The sequence below is a fragment of the Triturus cristatus genome, chromosome 11 (genome assembly GCF_964204655.1).
Source record: "Triturus cristatus chromosome 11, aTriCri1.1, whole genome shotgun sequence".
Taxonomy (NCBI): Eukaryota; Metazoa; Chordata; class Amphibia; order Caudata; family Salamandridae; genus Triturus; species Triturus cristatus.
Genome location: NC_140594.1, coordinates 853,809,292 through 853,834,644, shown reverse-complemented (window position 1 = coordinate 853,834,644; position 25,353 = coordinate 853,809,292). Strand labels below are relative to the sequence as shown.

Genomic DNA, 25,353 nt, shown 5'->3' with positions numbered 1-25,353 from the left:
TGCATGTTTGATTTACTGGTAAGCCCCTAGAAAAGTGCACTGAGAGTGCCAGGGCCTGTAAATCAAATGCTACTATTGGGCCTGCAGCACTGATTGTGCCACCCACAAGAGTAGCCCTGTAAAAGTATCTCAGACCTGCCACTGCAGTGTCTGCATGCTGTTTAAACAGCCATGTCAACCTGGCAAGTGCACCCACTTGTCAGGCCCTTACCTTCCAATTTATTACCTATAGGTCACCCGTAAGGTAGGCCCAAGGTACCCCTACGGGCAGGGTGCAGTGTATTTGAAAGGTAGGACATGTACTGGTGTGTGTGACAAGTCCCGATAGTGAACTACAGTATATTTCGTTTTTCACTGTTGAAAGGCTATCTGTCCCACAGGATAGATTGGGGAATACTTGGTAACATTTTACGAGTATATCTTCCCATTGGGACAAGAGATAGAGGAATGGAGTTTAGTATGCCTGAACTCAGAATGTAGAAATGCATCTTTTAGCAAAGATGATTTTTATGTTCTGTGTTTTAAAATAACACTTCTGCTGGGTTGTGGAATGACTGTCTGGCTTTGGAGTGACAGGGGCTGGGGATGTGCATTCTCTTCAGACAGCCACTTGGGGGGGGGGGGGGTCGAGGTGTGTCCTACCTTTCCTGGATGAGTCAGGGCTAGGCTGAATAGACCTGAGCTGCATTTAGAGTAGTGGGAGGAGATTTCCTTGCACCAGAATGGGCCTGGTCTGCCTTGGACAATGCTGTCTCCACCTCCTGCCAGGAAGCTGGGCCAGAGAGGTCAGAACTAGTTTGGACTAAGCACAGACACTCTCTGCCACAAGAGAACAAGGGAAATGTGGTATAAATATTGGAGCCCAGACCCCAGTATTTTGGACCAAGAAGAAGAGCTGAAGAAGCTGTGAAGAGGGACTTCCACTTTGCTGTGTGCTTTGCTGTGTTGGCCTACAGTGGCTGCCTCTGTCTCGGCCAGTGAAAGGACTGGACTGAACTTTCTTTAACTTCTTTTTGTGAGTTTCTCCAAGGGCTTGAGATAGAGCTTGCCTCCTGTTCAAGAAGTCTCTGCTCTCAGCACAGGGAACTGTAGGTTTTGTGCTGCAACAGAGTAAAAAGCAACCCGACGCCGTCAATGATGCAGCTGTTGGCTCCGTGTCCTGAAGGCACCGCAGAGGGCACCGCCGCACTAATCATAACAACCCTGGTCTCACCGACGACGGCTTTTGAAGCCGCCACCGAGCCGCTGCTTGAACTGCGATCTGTGAGCACCGCACTTTGCACGCCTCGCTTCATGGCGCCGCCCTCATTTCGTTCCACTTCGACATCGATGCCGTTGCTTGCACCGTGGTTCGAGGGCCCCGCCCGTAAGTTACACGATGCACCGTCCTCATCTCGCACTACAGCCTTGGCCTACCGACGCCATTGACTCCAATTCGTCACCTGAGGACATTGTTTCAGCAACGACAACGCCGCTGCTTGCACCACGACCTGCTAGCACCATGACGAGCACCGCATCACTTCGCACCGCAGCCCTGGTTCTCACTGCCGCCGCTGGACAACTGTCGCCGAGACGCTGCCTGCACGCGACCTTGAGGGCACCGCACGTCGCACTGCTGAACTTGGCACCGCAGCCCCGATGCCTGCGCTCCCGGCTTCAACCGCAGGGAGTTTGATCTGCTACGTGTGTGACTTCAAGGGTGCAACGACTCCTGCACCGACCTCCAGAACCAACGCCTGCGACACTGGCTCTTAGGAGCTTAACGAGAGGGCGCCGACACCCTGTATTTCTAAAGGCACTGTTTTGCGGGTCTTCCCAAAACCCTAGCTGGTCTTCGATGCCGCAGTCAGCCAGAACTGTTTGGATTTGTTATTCACGCCACTGTTATAGCCGCGGACTGAGCTATTGACTTCAAGGAACTGTAATTTAAGTCTATTTTTGCAAATTGATATTTCTATGAAATGTATGGTGGATTTTTATCGTTTTTGGTCTTGTTTGCACAGATAATATATTGGTTATTTTTCTAAAATTGGTGTGGTGCCTTTTTGTAGTGTTTTTACAGTATTACTGTTGGTTATGTGCAAACGCTATACACACTGCCTCTGAGATAAGCCTGACTGCTCGTACCAAGCTACCAAGGGGATGAGCAGGGGTTATTTCAGTAGTGTATCCCCCTTATCCTGACAAGGAAGAAACGTTCCTACTTTGACAGGGTAACAACCTGCCAACTAGAGACCCCCATTTCTAACAGTCAGTAAACAAGAGTTTGCACCAAAATGGTACACCTACTAGAGACTGGCATAATAAGGAGACATATATTTATTTCTCTTTGTTACTTTCTCTTTGCATGTGTGAGGCCTTCGACAGCGCACATACGAAGAGGAATACACCTCTATGGAAGATTTTTGTGCAGGAAGGTATCCTTCCTGCACAAACACGAGACCTGCCCACAAAGCAGGCACCCTTGCAACATGGAGCAAGGGTGCCTGCGTTGGTACAGCTACAAGTGCACCAGCGCAAGGAGGGAGCTGAACAGTGCCATATATTTGCAAATATGGCACAGTTCAGCTCTCTCCCATTCACGCAACAAAGCATCTTGCCTTTCTGCACTGCATGAACTGTTAGCACATCTGGGCCCATGATAACTAATTGGATCACGAGAAGCAAAAATAGAAACACCACTGGTGGAGGCAATGGGGGAAACAATCACCCAAGTATCATGAAGCAATAATATCTTCAAAAGTCCTCCTTCCCTTAGCATGGTGTTCTGAATGTATAAGAGAATCTGGGAGGGCACTCAGCCCTTTCGCACTTATTTTTCTGAAGGCTACTAAGATTGGGTGTACTGCAACAGTGCCTTACATTAGTGATTCCTCTGGACAAATATACAATATATGATAGATTGCATTGTGAGCGATACAAAGTAATGTCTGCCAATACAGTGAACATAGACTTCTTAAAGTGACAGGATGGTGGCACAAATAACTTTCCGTCAGGCTCATCAAGAGTGAAATCTCAACCTAAATATTCACCATAATCCATGCTGCCAGGGTGATTAGAACATCACACCCATCTTTATGAGCATTCTGCCTGGCATTGTACACTCCTTGAGTAATGCAGCCAAGGGAATTATACCCTCGAGGGATGAGGCCATTGTGAGTTACAGCCTGAATCTGTTTTGTCCCCATTCAAACCAAACCATATGCGTTTCACCAAGGCCTTCATGGTTAAGTGTTGGTAGGCTTCCTCACTCCCCTTTCCACTCCACCAACTACTTCTGGAAAATCTCAAACACTGGCCACAGGTAAAGCATTAATTAATGAGGAGCCTCAATAATACTGTGAGACCCTTAATTAAACAGTGGTTATAAATGTTAAGAGGGATTGGATTTTATTTACTTCCTGTCCCATCAGAAAGCATACCACCATGCCTGGGATTTTTGCGAGACACTAGTCCACTTCATGAGTCTTCCAGCAGTACCCCAGGGATGACTTTCGTCACACAATCTATGAAACTAGAACTGGTTGGGGACTTCACCAACCGCAAGGAGTCTGTGGTCCTCAATGAGAGACTGCAGTTGTTTTGTAACCAAACTTTGTAATGATTTTAAAAACGAAAGGGAGATTGTGACTTACATAAGCCTTCAACCATTCACTCACACCCAAACAACACAGATTCACCTATCACCAGGTTCAGATATCCTCATGTTCCAATTGATATAAATGTAACATGCACTAGTTTGCTCATATTGGCTATCCAACCACTAAGTGCCGTAGTCAAAGCAAGAAATCAAACAGTGTTTATGACCCTTTATGTTAAGTTGTGCTCTTTATTCATACATTAATGAACCCACACCTTCAGTAAGAAAGACTGTGCATCATCAAATGGAGTCAGTGTCATTTGAAATGGTTGTAAACTTCCAGTGCACTCATATGCAGCTATGGAGATATACAATATACAATATAAATTGGAAATCACAGTATGTATTCATTTTAGTAAAGTACCAACAACAAAATAGACCAAATCATTAAGCTTGTATGTTTGATGAAGAAAATCTATTAAAATCTGCCGTAATATCAGATACATAGACGTTTTTGGGTAAATTATGCAGAGCCTTCAGTTAGAGTGTGCTTCAACTTTGCATCATTGTGCATCTGAGGCTTGCCTGCTGGATGCTTTCTAAATAAAATCCTTAGGAATGGTCTGTGGTTCATTTACAAGATATTACAATGTAGCAAATGGGTGTATTAATAAATCGAGACAGTAATGTGCACTTTGAAGGTTTGCACTGCAGTACCAATTATTGATGCGAACACTGTATTGTTCCAACAGCTAAGGGTGAAACCATTCACTGCAATAGTCCTCATTGTATCAGCGCATTTCTCCATCAACTGCGATTGATCAGCATTTAATTCTAGTTTTTCAAGACAGAGTGACAAAAAAGTAACATGTATACCTTTGTTGCTCAATCATGAAAAACAGAACGAGATGCAAACCCATGAATTAAGGAAGTACTGAGAGACATACTGCTTTTCAGAACATTTATGAAATCTAAAATACGAAAACCATGGCAGAATCTTTACTTTTTCCCTCCTTGCTCACATCAGCCGAGAACGCACCCAGCATAATCAGAGGCCAAATCATATGAGCCAGCACAAAGAAAGACGATTTTACAAGACATACGAGGACTACATCCGAGGGCTTATGTGTGATCTATTCGTGGTGTCAGCAATACCACGATTATACAAAATAATACTGATGTGGTCAGTGTGATTTAGAACTTAAGAACAAATCTGAAATGAAAGTACAAGCTACTCCCAGTGTTAACTCTTATACTGCAGACCTCAGCCACCCTTCCTTGTTTGGGATTCATGATATGTTGTGTTTATGAGACAGGACTTCTTATTGCACAGCAAAGCAAAACATTCTGACTGGTGCCCAGAGCACAGCCAGCAGGCTGTACAATCTTATGTACCACCCAACCACCCACGTTTTAATCATATTCCATCTGTCTACACCTAAAAAGTATAAAAAGGAATTGTGTGTAGATCTAGAAGCAGCAGAGTCAGAACCTGGCAAACTGGTATATCCAGCAGTCCATATGCCAGCCCTCAAGAGGACTTGGTGTAAACCAGTTGCTTACTGAACAGATAGCAGATATTAGAAAAAGAGGCCTGGGTGGAGATCAAGATACTACTGTTCCTTTTAATTAGGGCTACCCGCCCAATAATGGATATAGGGATATTATGCAACAGTGTAAATAAATAAGAAATATTAATTCAACGTTGCCTTGAAATTTTGCGCAAATAAATCATTCAGCTTAGAACTTATGCATATACCAATATACCGTATAGGTGGGGTTGCAGAATTGTGAGGCTGCATGGCTACCGGCAATACTTCTGAAGAGCAATTGAATACAATTATTTTAGAGAAGGAGTGCTATATTAGCCTTATCGACTGCTAGGTACAAAGTCAGATTATCAGCAAATAATTTCAACTTTAATGCCTCTGCCACGGGTGGTTAAATAGTTTGGTCCTGTCTTATAGCGCTAGCTAATGGCTCAATAAATAGTGAAAATTATATGGGGGAAAGAGGGCAGCCTTAAGCCGTCCACAGCTTATCATAATCTCGGAGGATAGGGAGGTAGGTTTTTAGCCTCCCGTTTCGATATGTCTACCAAAAGAATCCACAAGGATCCTAATAAAAACCTACCTAAGATTATGTACTCTGCAATTAGTAGAGTCCTATACTAGACAAAAACACTTGTTTTTCTAGAGTCCCCTCACTCACCTAGGGTTTCCCCAGGGTGACATGCTTCATCATAGGGGTCCTCCCAGGCATCGACTGTCTGGGGCGTGCTGCAACTTAGCTAAATATGTAGGAGCACTTTTCGTTTATACTATGTGTAGTGATGTGCTGTGTGGAGTGAAAAGTGAAATAAATTGGATAAAAATTACCTAGATAGTGAGCCCTAACTTTATTCTGCTCCTATCCGGTAAGTGTATAATGAAATGGGGCTAGTAACAGAGAACAGTAACCATTATGTGAAGCTGTCCCTATTTACTTGGTCGACATGTTTCGTGGTTACCCCAACCACTTCCTCAGGACCACACAAGGACCAGCCCTGCATGTACCACTCCGTGCATTAAGAACACTCAGTTATATTTAAACTTTTCGCAAACGTGCTTAGTTTGCTACATACATACGATTCCCTTGTAACAAGAATTTCTTAGTTGCATAGGGTCGATGTTTCTGTATAAAGATATAATGACACATACAAATTAGTTACACACCCTAGTCCACTGGATAGCGTGGACAGGGGACCAAAAACAACTTTCAATGCATTAAAGTGTCATAAATCTTATATATCAATTAAAAAAAATCAAGTGCATATTTATAAGTGCTCGAGTGAATATAGTGAAACACATAGACATTTACACACATATACATAACATGAACATACGGTAGGTTACGTTGATAAAACCTACTTTTTTGGAGGTGTTATTCTAATCCATGGTGTTGCTGGGGCGGGGAGGCTCTAGAAATCTAGATTAGGGAGTTAGATGTTATAAGAACGAAGCGGATTCGTTAGCGCGCTGGGAATTCTTAGTAAAAAAGAGAGACAAATCCCAAAGAATTCGTCATGGTGGTTATTTACTCTATGGAAACTTACTTGTCTAGGAAGGACCTCCAGCCGTAGAGTCTATTAGCTCCCAGGGACACCGCATATTACTGGGACACTACCGGAACTCCGTTTAAATGTCCCAGCAGGCGGGAAAAACGGGGCTTGTGAAGGATTCACAGGTGTGTGCACCCGAGTGGTATCGGGCGCCATCTTGGAGTGGTGTATTAGTTCCTCATACATTTCAAAAAATCTATTTGTCCAGCCATATCTACATGAGCGGTTCCCAATTATCAACGTTTATAGCTTGCAATTTTAATGTAATGTAGGTTCGTAACCACAAACATTAATGGTAAATGTTATCCGGAAGCGTGATAATGGAAGAAAGACTATTGTGCCGCGATTACTTTGCGGGTTAACAATGTTACGCGGTATGGGCGACATTGTATCTCGGTATTCTTAGTAAAAAATTCAGACGTAAAAGTGTCATTTCTAATGCAACAGCGTCTACTCATGTATATCGGGCGCCATCTTGGAGTGGTAATTTGATCGTGTCCCGATAGTCAAAAAAGGTTTATGAATGAGTTGCTAAAAAAGTTACTGAAAAAGAAGAGTTACTAACAAGGATGAGTTACTAGAAAAGGGGTGGAGAAAATACCAGGGTCCTGTTATTTTTGACGCCAAAAACCAGAATTTATCACTGAGGGAAGATCATTTTTGTAATAGCAACCAGAAGTGGAAGTGCATGAGAAATGAGTAAACAATAATCATTAAAGAGCTCAAGCAATAAAATATACTACTCCTGACTAAAACCATCAGTCTCAATAATACACTATTTGGATTGAGTATGCTGAAACTAATATGATAGATTTACCCTTAAATATAGGATGCATATTTAGGTTACTACCAATATTCGTATTGAATAAAATCTCCCTCATTGATAAATTCTGGTTTTTGGCGTCAAAAATAACAGGACCCTGGTATTTTCTCCACCCCTTTTCTAGTAACTCATCCTAGTTAGTAACTCTTCTTTTTCAGTAACTTTTTTAGCAACTCATTCATAAACCTTTTATGACTATCGGGACACCATCAAATTACCACTCCAAGATGGCGCCCGATATACATGAGTAGACGCTGTTGCATTAGAAATGACACTTTTACGTCTGAATTATTTACTAACAATACCGAGATACAATGTCGCCCATACTGCGTAACATTGTTAACCCGCAAAGTAATCGCGGCACAATAGTCTTTCTTCCATTATCACGCTTCCGGATAACATTTACCATTAATGTTTGTGGTTACGAACCTACATTACATTAAAATTGCAAGCTATAAACGTTGATAATTGGGAACCGCTCATGTAGATATGGCTGGACAAATAGATTTTTTGAAATGTATGAGAAACTAATACACCACTCCAAGATGGCGCCCGATACCACTCGGGTGCACACACCTGTGAATCCTTCATAAGCCCTGTTTTTCCCGCCTGCTGGGACATTTAAACGGAGTTCCGGTAGTGTCCCAGTAATATGCGGTGTCCCTGGGAGCTAATAGACTCTACGGCTGGAGGTCCTTCCTAGACAAGTACGTTTCCATAGAGTAAATAACCACCATGACGAATTCTTTAGGATTTTTCTCTCTTTTTTACTAAGAATTCCCAGTGCGCTAACGAATCAGCTTCGTTCTTATAACATCTAACTCCCTAATCTAGATTTCTAGAGCCTCCCCGCCCCAGCAACACCATGGAGTAGAATAACACCTCCAAAAAAGTAGGTTTTATCAACGTAACCTACCGTATGTTCATGTTCTGTATATGTGTGTAAATGTCTATGTGTTTCACTATATTCACTCGAGCACTTATAAATACGCACTTGATTTTTTTTTAATTGATATATAAGATTTATGAGACTTTAATGCATTGAAAGTTGTTTTTCGTCCCCTGTCCACGCTATCCAGTGGATTAGGGTGTGTAACTAATTCGTATGTGTCACTATATCTTTATACAGAAACATCGACCCTATGCAACTAAGAAATTCTTGTTACAAGGGAATCGTATGTATGTAGCAAACTAAGCACGTTTGCGAAAAGTTTAAATATAACTGAGTGTTCTTAATGCACGGAGTGGTACACGCAGAGCTGGTCATTGTGTGGTCCTGAGGAAGTGGTTAGGGTAACCACGAAACATGTCGACCAAGTAAATAGGGACAGCTTCACATAATGGTTACTGTTCTCTGTTACTAGCCCCATTTTATTATACACTTACCGGATAGGAGCAGAATAAAGTTAGGGCTTACTATCTAGGTTATTTATATCCAATTCTTTTCACTTTTCACTCCACACAGCACATCACTACACATAGTATAAACAAAAAGTGCTCCTACGTATTTCGCTAAGTTGCAGCACGCCCCAGACAGTAGATGCCTGGGAGGACCCCTATGATGAAGCATGTCACCCTGGGGAAACCCTAGGTGAGTGAGGGGACTCTAGAAAAACAAGTGTTTTTGTCTAGTATAGGACTCTACTAATTGCAGAGTACATAATCTTAGGTAGGTTTTTATTAGGATCCTTGTTGATTCTTTTGGTAGCATTATGAATGCAGCCATAATCTTTTGTGCAGAACAATAATCTATTGCCTGGGTCAAATAATGGGTGTTAGTTGCTATGTTCCTCCCTATAAGGAACTCATTGTGGTCATTATGAATAACTGAGTGAACTGTGACTGTTCGGCAATTCGCTGAAATGTTCGTAAACAACGTGTAGTCGCAATTAAGTAAGCTAATGGGAAGGTAAGAGTTCATATATTTTTCTGCCTTGTCCTTCTTCAGGAAACTAACAACCACCAACTCCATAAACAAATTGGGACCTCAGCCTCTTGCAAAATTGTATTAAATAGCCTAAGAATGTATTTAGTTGTGGCAAAACAAAGCTTGTATTCCTGAGCTGAAATTCCGTCAGTGCCACAGGCTTTTGCAGTGGGGGCAGAATTGACAGCCTGTACTACCTCTGTCAAAGTGATTGGACAAATTTTAGCTTCCCCCTGGTCGACAAATATTGAGGGAATGGTGGGTCTTTTCAGTCACCTCTCGACCATCTTGGTCGACGTGTTCTGAGGGTCGGAATAAAGCTTTGTATAATGTTTGAGAAAGGCATCAAGTATACTGTGAGGCTGAATAACAAGTCTTGTCTAAATCTGGAACCTGGATCTGTTTGATAATGTTAGAGTTAGAGTTACGTTTGGCTGACGAATCCAGGTATTGGCCAATATGTTCATTTTCTTCATATCTCTTTTGCATTACTGTGTTATGGCTTAACATCTCTCTGGAGACAAAGTGATCCTGAAGATTATGTTTAGCTTGAGCCACCTTGCATTTTGACTCTTGAGTAAAGGAAACTATATAGAGTCCCTATCGCCTGATTTAGAGATGATTGAAGTTGCTGGATTTCACACTTCTCCCGCTTCCTTAATTCTGCTTGAAAAGCTATTACCTCTCCTATAAAAAAAGCCTTCAGAGCACCCCAGACTGCAGAGTTTGTGGCTGAATCGATATTACATTCTAGAAAGGCCTCCAGGGCCTGACGCATTTGGATAACCCACTGATCATTTACTAGCAATGATTTGTCGAAAACCCAAATAGGGTTCTCGTACTGTTGACCTGTTAAAAGAAGGTTTACGGAAATTACTGAGTGGACTGCAAAATGGGTTCGTTATTATTTCTGACTGAGCCCTCTGGAAGGAGTCTGAAATAAAAAAATAAAATCAATGCGTGAAAATGAAACAAATCTCTTTGAATGGCATGTATAGAATCTCTCCTTGGGGTGATCACTTTGCCTGAGATCCACCAAGGCAAAGTCCCACACTAAAGTACACAGAATTGTAATTGATTTTGGCTTAATCTGGGGTTTATTAAGCCGAGAAGAATCTAAGGCTGTATTTGGAAAAAATGTAAAATCCTCCTCCAGATTACCAAACGACCCAGCTTTCTTTTGCAAAATTATATAAGGCTTCAAGGGTCTGATGCGAGTATACATATGAGCCATAAAAACGTACAAAGTTATATACCTGGCTTAAAATCCTCAATCCCACCTAGATCCCTTTGGCGCTCGAATCTCTGTATAGTTTGAGAATCTCGCATTTCACCTCTTTATCCACCAGTATTGCTACCCTCCTAATTGCTGCATTACAAGAAGAATAGAAAGCGTGTTGGACGAAACCAGGAACTTTCAGCAGGGGGCTCCATTCTTTAAGTGTGTCTCCTGAAGGAGAATCATATTTCTCTGTAGTGATTTAAACTATAACCCGTGATTTCACCCTATTTTTAAAGCCATTGACATTACATGAAATTATTCTTAACTGCCTTAAAGGCATAGTATACATTAAATTTTTCACCCCCTTCTTAATCTCCACTGCAATCTACTGCCATCTTTTTTTCTTTTGCAGACACCCTACCCAATCCCAAACAGCCTCCCCCTCCCCATTACCCGCCTGAGCATTCTCCCCTTGTTGCTTTTTCTGTTTGCAAACGTCATCATGAAAAAAGTCCCTCAATCCTTTTTTGAATCAGTGAATTCTGAAATTTGAAGGTTTGTATGGCAGGGTGAGAAACCCAGACTGAAGATGCAGGAGTTGCAGTTAGACTCCGAAGAGGGAGGTTTGGCACGCCTCAAAATAAATATCTATAATCAGGCAGCATTATTGGAATGGTTGACTAGATCCTCTTCAGAAAGCTCAAGAAAATTGATTTTTTTAAACAGTAATATGGTTTTCCCCCTTTTTAAAAATTCCAAGGTTACCCAAAAAGTCTAGGTATAACACGCCTCAAACGATTATGGATCAGTTTAATGAGATCTGAAAGGAATACGAAATCCCAAGGGTCTATTATGAACTGAAGCGGGCAGACTGTATTCCACTGGGGCTGCGTTTATCAATCCATATTTGCACTTCTGGTCCAGTTTGGGGTATAGGAGGGTACAAGATTGTTATTATAGTACAGAATTTTCCCAGTTGTGTAGGTTTTGCGGATTTGAATCCCAACCTCAATAGATCTCTTTTTTTGGTTTTGTTCAAACTAAGCAATTTTGTTAGGGATATGAAATGGGGAGTGGGGGACATTAGCATTGAGTGATTCATAGAACTCCTCCCTCACCCTCTTGCAAACTTCACAGTGCACTCTGGTACACTTAAGCCATCAAAAGCAACAAAGTATTAAGCAAAGGTCATGTTTCTGTGATGCACCCCAATGAGAATTGAATATGCACAGACTGGTCCCTGTGTCACTGAGCCTTTACCATATTACTAGGGCAAACTGTTGAAAAAGACCTGAATATATACAGTGCTTTTCTGCTTTGTACAGACATGAACAGCATGGTATGTAGCTAGTCACAAAATTGATAGGTGCAGCTAGGAACTAAGCGGAAAGCAGAAACACTGAGTGTAGAAGGATTCAATACTGTGAAAAAAGAAATCAGACGACAAAAATGGACTGAAGTTATGGGACCCGTTGGGGTCAGAGGCAAAAGAAAGTGCAGGAAGGGAATTAAAATGAAACTTACGATCAAATTTTTGCTGATTGCTGTGCAAGAGTTTGTCTGGTCTCCAAAACTGTCCCCAGGGCATCCACATCCCATTTGAGTCTGAAATAACATGGTGCTGGGCAGTCAGGTAGATAAAATACAGCACAATCCAGTGTGAATGATTATCGAAAAAACCACTGTGAAGACTATGTGGAATAATATTGAGAAGCACACTTGCTAGCTATCATGAAGAACATACGGAATAAGACTAGGGCGTTCACTAGCAAAATACAGGATAATACTGAATAGTTTACTTGCAAACCATTGTGAATATTATATAGCATACATACAAGGAGGATCTATGTGATTCACAAAAGGATTAAAGCACTGTGCGATATATATATATATTTATAGAGCTTTTGCGATTATTATGTACACATATTGAGGAATCTAATTAGACTAAGGATTGGTGTAAGCAAGTAGTAGTGCATGTAATTCATTCAGAGGTACATAAATGATAGCTATGAAGCTATAAAGTTGAGTCTGATCTAACTTTGTATCACTATAATTCTATGCCCTCCAAGTCCCAGAATGCACTGCTCCTACATAACTGTTTCAGTCTGAACATATAATTCTTTCATAAAGGAATGAATGCAAACTTGCTCCTGCTTCTTACAGGCACATTATTTAATTTTAGGAACCAGATTACTGCATTCCGATTTTTGGACTGTCATATAATCTGTCAAGACTTCATTTTCACTTGGTTCTATCTTTTTTCCTTCCTCTGATGTATGATGTCTGTAGCCTGTTTGTTTCTGTTTCGGTTATAGCACTTTGACTTTATTTTACACACAATGTGCTTGCTACTTTAATAGAGCGTTTGTGACTTTAAATCCTACTTCTTAATACTGTTGCCCTGTAGAGAGATGCTAGCAATTTCAGATTGAGATCTGGGTTTCCGTTCGAAAGACCATTGGAAACTATACCATAAACGAGTCATAACATATAGGGACTATACATGCATAACCGAAAAGAGAAGGAAGTCTGGCAAGTGTACCTTGGTAATTCAGAAGGATAACATAGTTCATCCTCCAAAGAATTTAAAGGGGGCTCGACTCAATGAGCAGGTGCCAAAGCTGGCCCCAAACAGATATTGACCCTTCAACACTGGGCATCATTGTGGGATTCGGAATTACACTGCCTTGCTTTTATTCCTCTTGACATATAGGGTTGGGAGTGAGATTGACAATTTGATATTGGGATTTTGTAGGTCCAGCACATTCTTGAATTGCTCATTTTGCCAGAACTTACTGATTTTAAGTAGATACCTCATTTTCAAGGAACCTACAATTTATATGCTCAAATAGCATTTCAAATATATGTAGAAAGTAAGCATTTCGGGATCCTCTTCAACTAGGTATCAGTAGTCTAAAGGTTATGAATCCGATGGAAACATTGTGATGAACTATTAATTCAAGTAAGTAACATTGTTGTTTACAGTAATTCATTAGTACATCACGCTAGGGGGAAAACCAAAGCAGTAACAAAACTTAAGGCATTTACAATACCATCTAGGTATCAATATCAAAACGGCAACATTTCAATGCATACAAGCAAGAACTCAATCAAAGAAAGAAGTGCATTAGTAAATGTTCAGCAAAGCTATCCTAAAAGCAATAATCTCAGACTCACTTTGCTGAGAGCTGTGACTCGCCCAAACATCTAAAAGCAGCAGCCATGACACAAAATATGAACCTTACGCTTCACCCACCACACACAGAGCATTCATGTAGCAGCTTCCTCTAGACTCCCAAAAGTACCTCAATTCCTTCCCATTCACACCCAACGTGTTACCCAATAGGGACTTTACTTGGTAAAATCAAACAGTAATCAAGCACCTTCACAAACAATGCTAGTGGATTGACTTCCCTAGTGTGAACAAAACCTTCCATACTAGTAATAACATTGAAACCTGCCATAAACCACGACATTAGCATTGGCTTTTACAAAGACGGTGTTCGTATAGGGTAACCTCTCTTTTTAAAGACCCTCTGGTTAGGTCTTCCTGTTTGGGTGCATTCCTGCATTTATATACTGTGTTTAATGCTTTAAAAATAAACTTGAAAGCTTCAGCCTACTGTGAAACAAATCAACTGCATCACTGGTTTGTGAATCCATGCAGAAATACCACTAAGGAATCTCCTTGAAGTGTATATCGCTCTCAGAGAGAGATGAATCAGTATCTCTTTTATTTTACTCTAGACAGATGTTTCTTTCTCATGGTTATCACTTTTGAAAAAGTGATTCCACCTATTACTTGCAATGAATTGTTTTGTTCACTTCGTTTTTTATGTGAATATTTCTATAAATTGTTGTTTTTTGCTAGTTTTCTGAACACATCATTACGTCTTATGGTAAACCTCCATGCATGCCATGTAGCGTAGTCAGCACAGCTGTGTTATACGCACGTTCATTTATTTAGCCCTTCCACTCACTTCTCTATTCCACAAAATTCTACCGCAATAGGTGTCGTTTGAGAGCAGTCCTGCTTACACCAGTAAATATTCACGTCTTCTATTCATATTTCGTGGCATTGAAGCCACTCACAGTGCTCAATTATCATCTAACTGCAATCTCCCACACAAACTATCCCCAAAACCCCCTGCCTGGATGTGCAGTTCTGCACAGTGTTTAACTAAAGGACCTCCACTCCATGTTGTACTAAGTGTCACAAATAAAACGTACCCCTATCGTAAACAGTAGCGTCCACAGCTATCCTGCTCACGTTATTAGAGTATAGCAATTTTGTAAACATCAGACACACACACTATTTAGTGTTTGGATAAGCTTTCTCAGTCTCCAGAAAGCATTGTACTAGAAGAGACATCACACTTAACAGTAGGATACACTACAGCAGCTTTTCTCAATGTCCTATTAACGTGTCACTCTTACTCGACAGTGTTATCAAAGAGCGTTCCTTTCGGTGCTACAAACAAGGCATCTCACAATATATGAAGCAGTGCCCCTCAGCAGTCCCACTGAAAATGTTATAAAACAACAACCCCAAGTGTGGTATTACAGCACAGTCCTATATCCAAGCTTACCCTACGTGTGTTCCATTGACTGTGGTATCCAAGAGTTGTACTGCACTTCAGATCGGCTGGGCTGTTACCCAGTTAAACCGTCCCACAATGCTCCAGCATGGCAGCATTTGCAGAACTTACATACAGCTCAACCAAACATCGTGTTCGAATGGCTAACAGTAATATCATGTCCAACCAACAAACAATGTCATCAATATTCAGGTTTTGCCAGGATAATTCCTTAAATCCTGTTTCAGTGCGCTTCGAGAAACCAGCATTAACAGACATCCAAGCGGAGTTGGTACTCTCCAACACTGCTGTCTGCAAATGTATTTTTTGCTTTAAGGTGATGGCCCAGTTGTTTTCATTCACACTATGTTTAATCAGTGCTAAATTTCAAGGTCTGGAGTTAAAGACCAAAATCTCAGAGTTCTGAAATGACTACTGTAACATCTTCCTGCAGTATCATGATAATCTCCAAAGTCAAGAAACAAGAACCAGCATTGAATTCTGAACAGTCTACATTTGGGAAGGAAGCATTTAGGCAAGCTAGTAGTGTTTTGCAACATAGTGCATTTTAATTCTTTAGTTTTCTGCGGGGGCTGTGGAGGCGTCTGTGAAGCAGGGTACAGCTAGTCGATACAAGCATCTAAAAGAATGAAGAGTTTGAGGAGGAATATTTGCTTTCGGTCAGCTTAACTTAAAAGTAAGAGCAGAGCCGCCAGGCCGTGGTGCATTTTGAGGCAGCAACAAACAGGCTAGTTTGCACGACTAACCATCCTGGCTGAAGTGGGTGTGAACCACAGTCTACAAAACATTGATTCATGTGATCTTACAGAGGTACAGACTGAGAGTAATATGATGATCGAAGGCTGGACCATAGAAATATATGTTACAGATAAAGCCATCCACATCACACTAACAACAATGGCTTTATGCAGTGTACTACCTCTGCTAGAACAAACCTACTGAAACTCCTAAGAGACCAGTTAGGCTCATCCCACAAAAACTCAAATAAATATGACAGCAGCCCACACTCATATCAGTAGTTCTAACTCAAAGTAGTCTAATTTAGCTAGCCATAAGTCATGTCAATCATTTTTCAACAAGTGCCTAGCGTGACCCCCATATCAACGCTACATATGTTGTTTCTCTCATATACATTGTATCAGCCATGCACGGGCACACAAAAACATTGTATTGTATTGGGATTTATATAGTCCTTCCTATACCCAGTGCGAGAGCTAAAGTGCCTTTCCATGTAGTTGAATAAGCAGCTCCTCTGTACGATATGTAAGGTTGGTAGAATGTTATTTTTAAATGCATACATAGCGTTAAGCAAATGTGTTCTGCTCGCACACGCAGCGTTAATACCGGAGATGCATGAATAAAAAAGTCTTGAAGACATTGGATCACAGATGAAGGATGGCATTATTTCTTGACAGCTGGTTCCGCGAGCTTCTTCAGGCGTTTCTTCAACTCAAGAGGGAGTTTTTCATAGCATTTCTTGCAGAACGGCTTCATGTCAAACTCAACAAATTTATTCCTTAGAAAGAAAGTTATTAAACGTCAGCAGTTATTTCAATAATAATCAATACATATTCTCTTGGAAGCAGTTTACTCACAATAATAAATATTAGACCAGGACCATAAAACAAGGCCCATTAAGTGCTTAACACCGAATAGACCACAATTAACAGCCTTCATGCAAATCTCTAAATAGAAGATGGTAACAGTAGGATGGTCCTTGTAATACTCATCATTACCAAGCAGGGCTTGAAAAGATTCCTGGGTGATGCTACAGGAGACAACACTTATTTTTTATATCAATACTTACAAACACGAGAGTCATAGATGTACTCCTGCTGAGGGCAGGAGTAAATATTTTTCTTGGGTGGGAATGGGAAGGAACCATCTGAGGTGAGGGAAACACATTTTCTGTAGGATAAAAATTTTACTTGGAGAGAATTCCCCATGCACATTTAAATAGTATGAATAATCACCAATGCAGAAATGCCTTCTGAAAACAATTGAGGCCTAGCGCACAAAAATAATTTGGAATAACAGTACTCCTGTAGTACTACTCCAGGTACTACAAAATGCAATTCACAAACCTGTCCAGAGATCTCAACCTCTCCTATCTTTTCCCCCGTGGCAGGGGTCTCCACACATGTAGACATGCATTGTAGTAGTAAATGTGGGATGGGCAAGGGGGTGGGAAATTAGAGTAATTACTACCACATGGGAGGTCTAGGGAGGGACGTACTTATACAAAACATACACCCACATCAGAGAAGAAAATTGCAATGCACAAAATATGCTTTTAATTCTACTACAGCCCTAAGAGTGACAAAACAGGCTCAAATGTACCACAGGCAAGCCTTGGAGTAAAGCGAACAATACACAACACCAGCCACTGGCACTGCAAAACACTCTGATGGAAAACAATGGAGGCATATACACATACACACACATAGGCCCAGTAGAAGGCAGCACGCTGAAACATGTTGTATTTTGCACTCTATGCATGTTTTTGATGAGTTTGTTTGAGACGAATTATAATAAAAATCTACAAAATACTTATCGTGAACTACTTCTGTGCTTGGAGCCGCCGTGACACGGGTCAGTGAAGTGCCCATGTGAGGAAATATATACATATATATATATGCACTGAAAAAAACAAAGGTTAAAGTGAAGCTGTACTCAGACAGACGCTTGCCATGTTATGAGCTCCAGGCTTATCATGGCCCTAAACAAACTTCGACATTACTACAGTGAATAGATGTCCTCAATACGGACATCAGTTATGCTCCCTACATGTATGTTTTTCAAGACACACACATTTGGTCTTATAATAGGATGCAGGAGTTTGGATGCCCATTCGCATTATTCAAGATATTTAAAGACTTGAAAGTAATTTCTGACAAAACACTGAGCTTTGTGGAAATTGATTAACGATAAGAAGACATAATATACTAATAGACATAATAATATGTTCATGAACATTTGGAACTTCTGACACTTTTCATAGCTTAATGGATTGTTATTTTTTTGACTACTTGTGAGAAGTGTGCTTCGTCATAATCTTTGAACAAAGGTGATGTTATAATTAGGTGAAAATTTCAATAACAATGTAACATTTTAAACTGAAAAAAACACTGGAATTTAGCGGTTATTATCTCAAGTAACTAGAACTCACAACCTCGCCATGCACTGACGATTACCTCCCATATTACATCACTGATGATATGTTCAGTGAAATTGTTGATAATATCACTGCGGGAAACCTAGGGTCAGACCAACAAAATAAGGATAAAGTAGGTAGATACTACAACAAGTGAAAATAAATCCCATCAGCCACTTAGGTAGCCACGCACATCATTTGGGATTTAGTAGCCTTTCCGGTGCCCTCTATTGGAACAGGGCCACAAAATGAAAGGACCAACGTGAACCTTATCTTCACTTTGAGATGTTGTATCAACCAAGGTTCTTATTAATGTGGGTAATAGCGAGGAAAGCAGTGCAACAAACAAAAAAGTGAATATTAAAATCATCTACCGGAACAGAAATGGTACTTTTATTGGTTCTGTTCAGGTGACGAAACTAAAACCAGTGCAGGAGCAGTTTTGAAAGAATAACCGCTCAAGTCCAGCTCAAAAAGTGTCTACATGTTTCAGCCACATGATTATATGCAAATCTGGCTTTCGTCAGGACCTATGAACTTATGCTACTGCTATATATGTGTGTAATCCAAAAAGTAAAAAACACAACTAGAAAGGAAATTATACAACCTACTTGGGTTGCTGACTTTTTCACACACCGCTCTGACAATTTTATCAGTAGTGTTAGTCCATTCCCTACAGAGAAGGGGAAAGGGGAAACAATAAGTGCCCAAACATAAGCATCACTCTACTTTATCTTTACTTACTGTATATCACCATGGATCTAAATGTAACTCTTAGAATACTTATGATTTATATCAGTGTTCCATGTTCAATGCAAAAACCCATGAGAAAACAGAAACACAAGGGGAAAAAACGCTTACCCGTCAATGTACGGGAGCTCTCCTCACCTCTCCCGGCATCCGCTCGGAGGAAATGAGGCCCCGCTCTATGTGAAAACGAACGGGTATAAAACATATTATATGTCTTTAGAATAGATAACAAATAGATAAATATCGTACATATCTTACACCAACCGCTTGCACATGTGGATTAATGAAATCCGATTGCGCGAGCTCTCAATTCAATGTTTGCCAATTCTTTGTGTGAACCAATTTCCTTCTAGGTCTATACACAAGGAATCGGTTATCTCTGCCTTTTGTTAGGGCTGAAAAAGTCTTGGCACACCAATGCTATGCTTGTATATATCACTAGGCACACATTGACAGATTTTGAAGCCCAAATCTCGGAAGTTAAGAGAGATCGCTACTCCTATTACTCCGACTGGTATTGAAAAGCCGCATAATAGTAGGCATTTAATGATAGCTAAACAGGAAAATGCCTATTTCCAGACACATAAAATTCAACCAGTCCTTTACAACGGTCGAATACCGGCACTATACGTAGTCTACAGCACCGTCTTCCTTACTTGTATGTCAAGCAGTTAACATATGTAGAACAGCGCCTGAGTTTCACTCGAGATACTCAACACTGACACAGATAACAACAAGTGGCACGATAAATGAAAAAGTTAGCCCCCATTATATGTACATTAGTGAGCTGAGTTAGAACTCTTTTTTTGCCCACTATCTTTAGCCCACACTGTAATTCAGTGGAAAACACTACAACTCCCATGATGCTCGGGCGCTCGGTTATGACGTAAGGAATTGAACGCGACAGAGCGTGTGTATTTAGACCATCGTACCATGCGCGTCGGCGCCTCCCCATCCTGCCGAGTTAAGTACCGGGGTACCGACGGACAGGTTAGTGTACTAGTGTACTAATGTTAATGAGGGGCTTAATAGAATTCTGTTATCACTAAGTAGCGTGTAACCTTCGAACTGCTTGACAAACAAGTAAGGAAGACGGTGCTGTAGACTACGTATAGTGCCGGTATTCGACCGTTGTAAAGGACTGGTTGAATTTTATGTGTCTGGAAATAGGCATTTTCCTGTTTAGCGATCATTAAATGCCTACTATTATGCGGCTTTTCAATACCAGTCGGAGTAATAGGAGTAGCGATCTCTCTTAACTTCCGAGATTTGGGCTTCAAAATCTGTCAATGTGTGCCTAGTGATATATACAAGCATAGCATTGGTGTGCTAAGACGTTTTCAGCCCTAACAAAAGGCAGAGATAACCGATTCCTTGTGTATAGACCTAGAAGGAAATTGGTTCACACAAAGAATTGGCAAACATTGAATTGAGAGCTTGCGCAATCGGATTTCATTAATCCACATGTGCAAGCAGTTGGTGTAAGATATGTACGATATTTATCTATTTGTTATCTATTCTAAAGACATATAATATGTTTTATACCCGTTCGTTTTCACATAGAGCGGGGCCTCATTTCCTCCGAGCGGATGCCGGGTGAGGAGAGCTCCCGTACATTGACGGGTAAGCGTTTTTTTCCCTTGTGTTTCTGTTTTCTCATGGGTTTTTGCATTGAACATGGAACACTGATATAAATCATAAGTGTTCTAAGAGTTACATTTAGACCCATGGTGATATACAGTAAGTAAAGATAAAGTAGAGTGATGCTTATGTTTGGGCACTGATTGTTTCCCCTTTCCCCTTCTCTGTAGGGAATGGACTAACACTACTGATAAAATTGTCAGAGCGGAGTGTGAAAAAGTCAGCAACCCAAGTAGGTTGTATAATTTCCTTTCTAGTTGTGTTTTTTACTTTTTGGATTACACACATATATAGCAGTAGCATAAGTTCATAGGTCCTGACGAAAGCCAGATTAGCATATATAATCATGTGGCTGAAACATATAGACCCTTTTTGAGCTGAACTTGAGCGGTTATTCTTTCAAAACTGCTCCTGCACTGGTTTTAGTTTCGTCACCTGAACAGAACCAATAAAGTACCATTTCTGTTCCGGTAGATGATTTTAATATTCACTTTTTTGTTTGTTGCACTGCTTCCCTCGCTACTACCCACATTAATAAGAACCTCGGTTGATACAACATCTCAAAGTGAAGATAAGGTTCACGTTGGTCCTTTCATTTTGTGGCCCTGTTTATTTTTATTTTTATTTTATTTTAGCGATTTCTACAGCGCCTGGTGACCCAAGGGTATCCCCGCGCTATGTAACTTGAACCTATTGAGACGGGAGGTAGTCGAAGGGTGTTACTTGGGAAACAAGTGGGTCTTAAGTTTTTTTCGGAACGCAAGGTAATTGGATTCCAATCTGAGGGCCAGGGGGAGTGCGTTCCAGCCTTTGGCCGCCTGAACGGAGAATTGGCGGCCTCCCGTGCGGACTTTTTTGAATCTGGGAATGTGGACTCGATTCTCATTTTGCGATCGTAGCACTCTGGTTGCTGTATAGGGTGTAATCATGTTGCTGAGGATCGCTGGGCCGGAACCGTTGTAGAGCTTGTGTGTGATACACATTGCTTTAAAGTGCACCCTTTGGCGCACCGGGAGCCAGTGCAGGGTTTTAAGGGCTGGCTTGGCAGATGTTCTGGAGGGGGTGTTGGTGATCATACGTGCTGCCGCGTTCTGTGTGCGCTGGAGTTTCGAGATGGTAGCCTCGGGGGCACCCAGATAGACTAGATTGCTGTAGTCTAAGCGGGACAGCACTAGGCCCTGGATAAGGAGCTTTCTGGACATAGGAGGGAGTAGGGGCAGGATTTTACGAGTCTTACACATGAGCCCAAAACATGTGCCCGAGGTTTTGGTAGCCTGGGTCTTCATCGTGAGTTGTGGCTCTAGCCACACCCCGAGTGTTTTGATTTCAGATTTAGGGGGGGGGATTTCACCGAACACATCGGGCCATATCGTGGGAGGGATAGATGTCCATTGCTTACCGAGTAACATTACCTCTGTCTTTGTCCCATTCAATTTCAAAGATGATTCGTTCATCCAGTTGTGGATGTTTATGAGGCAGTTAGTCAGGTTTTCCGGATGGTCAATCAGCTGGGACAGGGAGACAACCAGTTGGGTGTCATCGGCGTAACTCACCATTTTGATGTTAAATGGTGTTACCACGTCCTCGAGGGGGGCCATATAGACATTAAAAAGCGTGGGGCTCAGGGAAGAGCCCTGAGGCACGCCGCTGGTGAGTGGGAGTGTTCCAATAGAGGGCACCGGAAAGGCTACTAAATCCCAAATGATGTGGGTGGCTACCTAAGTGGCTGATGGGATTTATTTTCACTTGTTGTAGTATCTACCTACTTTATCCTTATTTTGTTGGTCTGACCCTAGGTTTCCCGTTTTGTGGTTATAATACATTGAGTATCAGGGGATAAGAAACCTAGTGGTCAATAAATATTCTCCCTTGGACCCTCTTGATATATCTGGCAAAATCTAGATATATCTAATTATTAAGTAAAAGATAATATCACTGCAACATCTGTGATTACATCATTGATAACAACACTGCAAGGTAGGCGCGAGTTATAGTTACTTTAGGGCATGAGTTATAGTTACTGGAAATCAGTATAAATGCTGAATTTCAGAGGTTTCTTTTAGTTTAGAATGTTATAGTTATCACAGAAATTTTCACCTAACTATAGCATTAATTAACCTTTTGTTTTCACAGTGAATATAGACATATATTTAAAAAAATATATAAAAATATATGCATATCTTAAACAAACATAACTGATAACTAAAATTATTAAAAGATCAAAAATAAAAATACAATTTATATGAGGGTGAGTAACTTTAATTATAAAATAAATTAAAACTAATTCATATATTTAAACTAATTCACAAATTAATAAATATTAGTTTTAGGAGTCAGTGTTTTGGGGTATTTTCTAAGTAGGCTAAAATATTACTATTTATACATTATTAAATTTTTTATTTTACAGGACCTTTATATTTATTTTAGAATTAAAAAATACCTTTGAATAGATTTCCCTCTATTTTCTTTAAAGGAAGATCTCTGCCGCGGTTGTAACTTTATGCTCATAAATTCAATCTTAGGAGTCTTCATCTTATCATTTGTGGGAGGTGGAGGTTTTTGGCCTAAAACTAGGTGTACATCTCCGCTGAGAAATGGTAAATAGCAAACTAAAGCTGAGAGTTACACCTAGGTGTGGCTGTAGGTCTACACGCCAGTAGATAGCGATCTACATGTGAGTAGATCTACACATTCAAACTTACCTTTGTGAATTAGAACTCAAGAGTACTCTTGGAAACAATTTTGAATTCCTGATATTTGTAAATGTGCATCCATGCTAGGGTATACTACAGTTGGAGCAGATTGACAAATACCCTCATGAAACAGGCCGAATGCTGTGTGGCATTAGAGGTGGAAAATAAGTGCATGGTGTAACAAGTGTTAAGAGACGTGGATCGTGAATGTAAATAGAGAGAAAGGAAGCAGAAAGAAAAGATGGATGGAAAAAGGAAGACATAGAATTGAGACTAATAATGGTGGGTACTCACTTTAAGTAGTTTGACTAATAAATTAACAGTGCTAATGGCAAAGAAGAGCAAAACAGCAGGTGAGATACAAAAAAATGAAAATCACTGAGGAGAAGGGAGACAAAAGAAAGAAGAAATCAATACGGATATTCGCTAAATACAAAGGGGATATAAAAGTGACACATTTAAATAATCTTTTGGGGAAAGTCTGGTCTTATTTTCAATGAAAACGTTCTGTAATTTGAATTCAAGTGCCGCATGATGGATATGTTTTACAGATGCGTACCATTTTAACATCCCCATACAGATCAGAGTTTTGGGTAGAGGTAATGTTCTCTGAACACTGAAACTTTTATTTTACCTTTAGCCATCATTGGAGGCATCCATTTTGTTTATGGCCTCACTGGTACTATAAGATCTATAAAATACACAGGAATGAAGTGTTGTTTAAATGACCTTCAGGAGCAACAACTGGACAGCACTGCATATTTTTATAAAAAGGGAGGCGAGAAGGGCCCTTGGTTAATATTTAGCAGACACCCATATTGGACCCTCCATACTGACAAGATCAAGTGGGAACGACTCCCAGACAGTTAAACCTCTACCTCTGACACCCTTTTCTTTAACATCCTTCTGGAAGCCTTTAGTCATCCCAGTCAGTCAAACCTTGGGTGTGTAAGAAACCCACAGGCTAGTATGGTACCAAATAAATGCCTGGAGCTTTAGTGTTATGAGCTGTTTTTCAGTAAAGGTTTTTGGCCCTTACATTGGCTGTTCAACAAAAACCAGAATAGTAGTCACACACCTTCCAGTCTACCTGAGTGCACACTATAACTCCGTGGAATTCTTGAAAAATATTCTTTCTTTTGCTCTTCTTAGTATAGCAAATGAAATACCAAACCCTTCCACCCTCCCCCTCTCACCAAAAATATCATCACAGATCCTCTGGTTGGAATTTTATAAGATTTATGAATATACCTTTGTAAGGGGTCATCTGCTGGGAAACCCACAACTTCAAAAAGAACAGTTCTTTCTGTAATACTCTTTCTGGTGAGTACTATGTAGCCACAGATTCCTCATCTTTAGAGTAGCTCAGGGTGTCAAATTAGATCTGGAAAATTTTCAGCAATGCTCCTGCATGCCTGCAGTTGCGGCAGCTAACGGACTCGGGTGGTGGGGCAGGGACCGAAGGGTGGGGTGAAAAAAACTTTTTTTTTAAAAAGCACTTACCTGTGACGGAGGGCCTGCGCCTCTCCTCCTTCCTTGTCTTCCTGCTCTGGTCCTGCAGCAGGATACAAGAAGCAGCAAGAAGAAACCAGTTCCTAGGCTCCCGAGAGCCAAGCACAATGCTGCAATGCAGTGTTGTGATGGGTCTGAGCGTTGTGGATCGGCACTCAGCCAGGGAAAGGGGGCCTGGGCATGTTCTCCATGCAGGCTGTAATGCAGCCTGCATGGAGAATACAGGAAGTCCACATGACTGTTTTGGGGGGCCTGAGGGGGCTGACCAAGGAGTCATGTGCACTTAGGATTGGGCGAACCACTCCTCCCCTGCTCCTCTGTCCTTGGAGCAGCCCCACCCTGCCCAGAAAGCT

The 25,353-nt window shown here is 41.0% G+C and overlaps 1 protein-coding gene across 2 annotated transcripts in view; it reads right to left on the bottom strand.

Moving 5' to 3' along the window:
• Positions 1 to 12,426: 12,426 nt before the first annotated feature.
• Positions 12,427 to 25,353, bottom strand: part of LIMS2 (LIM zinc finger domain containing 2) — a 229,914-nt gene continuing 216,987 nt past the window's right edge. Inside the window, exon 10 of one of the 2 annotated variants that reach the window (XM_085634662.1) lies at positions 12,427 to 16,766. In XM_085634662.1, coding sequence (XP_085490788.1) covers positions 16,652 to 16,766 — 115 coding nt within the window. In that variant the 3' untranslated portion in view covers positions 12,427 to 16,651. The remainder of the gene's footprint in view (positions 16,767 to 25,353) is intronic. The other variant, XM_085634660.1, reaches the window with a different exon arrangement.